General features: G+C 41.9%; 1 protein-coding gene across 1 annotated transcript in view; it reads right to left on the reverse strand.

The window, feature by feature from the left end:
* Positions 1–1964, reverse strand: part of LOC101849247 (solute carrier family 22 member 16) — a gene marked incomplete at its 5' end in the record, with an annotated part of 14706 nt that overhangs the window by 5054 nt on the left and 7688 nt on the right. The window contains 1 exon segment of the mRNA XM_013088583.2: positions 172–257. Within this exon segment, the coding sequence (XP_012944037.1) occupies positions 172–257 (86 nt within the window).

Raw genomic sequence — 1964 nt, forward strand, 5'->3', positions numbered from 1 at the left:
TAAAATTAAAAAATTAAAAAATTAAATAATTTACAAATCCCAAACAAAACAAATCATTTTATAAGTTATTTCACGCATGCCGCGTGATTCCCACTGCCCCAAGGCAGTCAGATACTGGCAACACTGAACATCACAGACTGTACCATAAACAAGTTGGCATTGATGACTCACCATCTAAGGACCTCAAAATGCCTCGGACAAGGAGGCCCCCGCTTAGGAGCACGAAGGTCAAGGCTGTTGTGGGTCTCCGACCAAACCTGTAATGGAGTTAACGGAAGTGGGTCACGCGAATCTATAACTGGTCGCTTTTAACCCCATGATAATAATAGATAGCATTTGTATAGCGCAAATCCCCGCTCAACAACAAGTTCTATGCGCTTCACAATCTATACTATTACCCCAGCAGACCTAGGAGCATTCTGAAAGAACCTCAACTTCCTGGGAAGCATACAGTGCAAGCGGCTGTTTATAAACGCTAAAACACTAACATACTGACAAGATTTTTCGCTGTCTTTGGCCGGGTACCCATTCCCACCTGGGTGAAGTGAGGAACATTTTTGTAAAGTGCCTTTCCCAAGGACACAACGTCGGGCCCGCGGCTCAAACCCCGACCGCGTGACCTCACGATTACGATACCGGTAGCCTTAATCATGTACGTCCTGCTTTACTATCGTATCCATACGACGTGGGGAACTCTGTCCCACGACTTAACTCTACCCGTACGTCGTGTTTTACTGTCGTATCCATTCAACGTGGGGAACTCTGTGCCACCACTTAATCTTACCCGCACGTTGTGTTTTACTATCGTATCCACACAACGTGGGGAACTCTGTCCAACCACTTTCAAAGAGGAAATTTACTCGTTAATCCAATCCATACGCTTTGCATAGCATTAAAAGTTTCAAAGAGATCTTTGTATTGGAAGTATTGTAAAATGTGAAGAATACAACCACGGGGGTACAAAATGACCCCGGGGCGTACGGATAGGGTGAAGCACAAGCGGGCTATCCTGAAAAAAAAATGCTGTTTAGAGAAAATCGAGGGTAAAGTGTTTGTCCCTTTTTTCAGTTTTCTCAATAGCCAAAAAATCATACACACCAATGAAACCAAACTTCTCCTATAGGTAGGGCAATGCCCAGTTTTGGTGTAGGTCAAGATTTATGGAAACCCCCGAAATCTGGGGTAGCCTGCTTGTCCTTAAAAGCGACCAATTTTTCACTAACTGTTGTCGGTGCGATGAGCAACCCACTTAACTTCGTTTAAATACTTCTTTTTTCAAAGACACACAAACAAAATATCAACTAATTCTTGATGTAATGTTCCTATCAAGAATCACGAAAAGTAAAATATTGTAAGAATTGACCATAGCATTCAAGTGCATGTTTGTGATGTTGAAGGGCGTATCTGTTTGATAGAGCCTTCAGAGTGTGTAAAAATAGGAAATTCTCAAAATTTGGATTTAGGTGGATTGCATGGGGTAGCGACACTGTACCCTTGACAATAATATAGTTTTATCCTCCTTATCAATTTAAAAGAACTTACTTATCACTCTAATATCCCAACTGAAAGAGCTGCTGAGCTGGCCTACCATAGAAAAACTGCATCTCCCCTCGACACTTAACGACAGCAGGCGATGAATAAGTAAACAAAAAAGTACTTATCACAAGTATGGAATACAGTGCAACCATCAGATTAATCTAAATCTAGATCTACCTCCTAAATCATGGTCATTGGAAGACTTCTTTTGTCAGTGTAGCGATGCTCTACACAGTGAATCGGATATTCGCGGAAAAGTTCACGATCAGGGGACATAACTCTGTAGGTCTGGGACCAGCTCAAGGCGGTTACAGTAAGCTCCCTGGGCCAGATCATCCACGTATTATTGGGAGTACATGACGTTGGTTATGACTTAATGCATTGATAAGACTGCAAAGTATGAGAAAGGATTAATATAACATAACATG

This window comes from Aplysia californica, unplaced genomic scaffold (genome assembly GCF_000002075.1).
Source record: "Aplysia californica isolate F4 #8 unplaced genomic scaffold, AplCal3.0 scaffold00768, whole genome shotgun sequence".
Lineage (NCBI taxonomy): Eukaryota > Metazoa > Mollusca > Gastropoda > Aplysiida > Aplysiidae > Aplysia > Aplysia californica.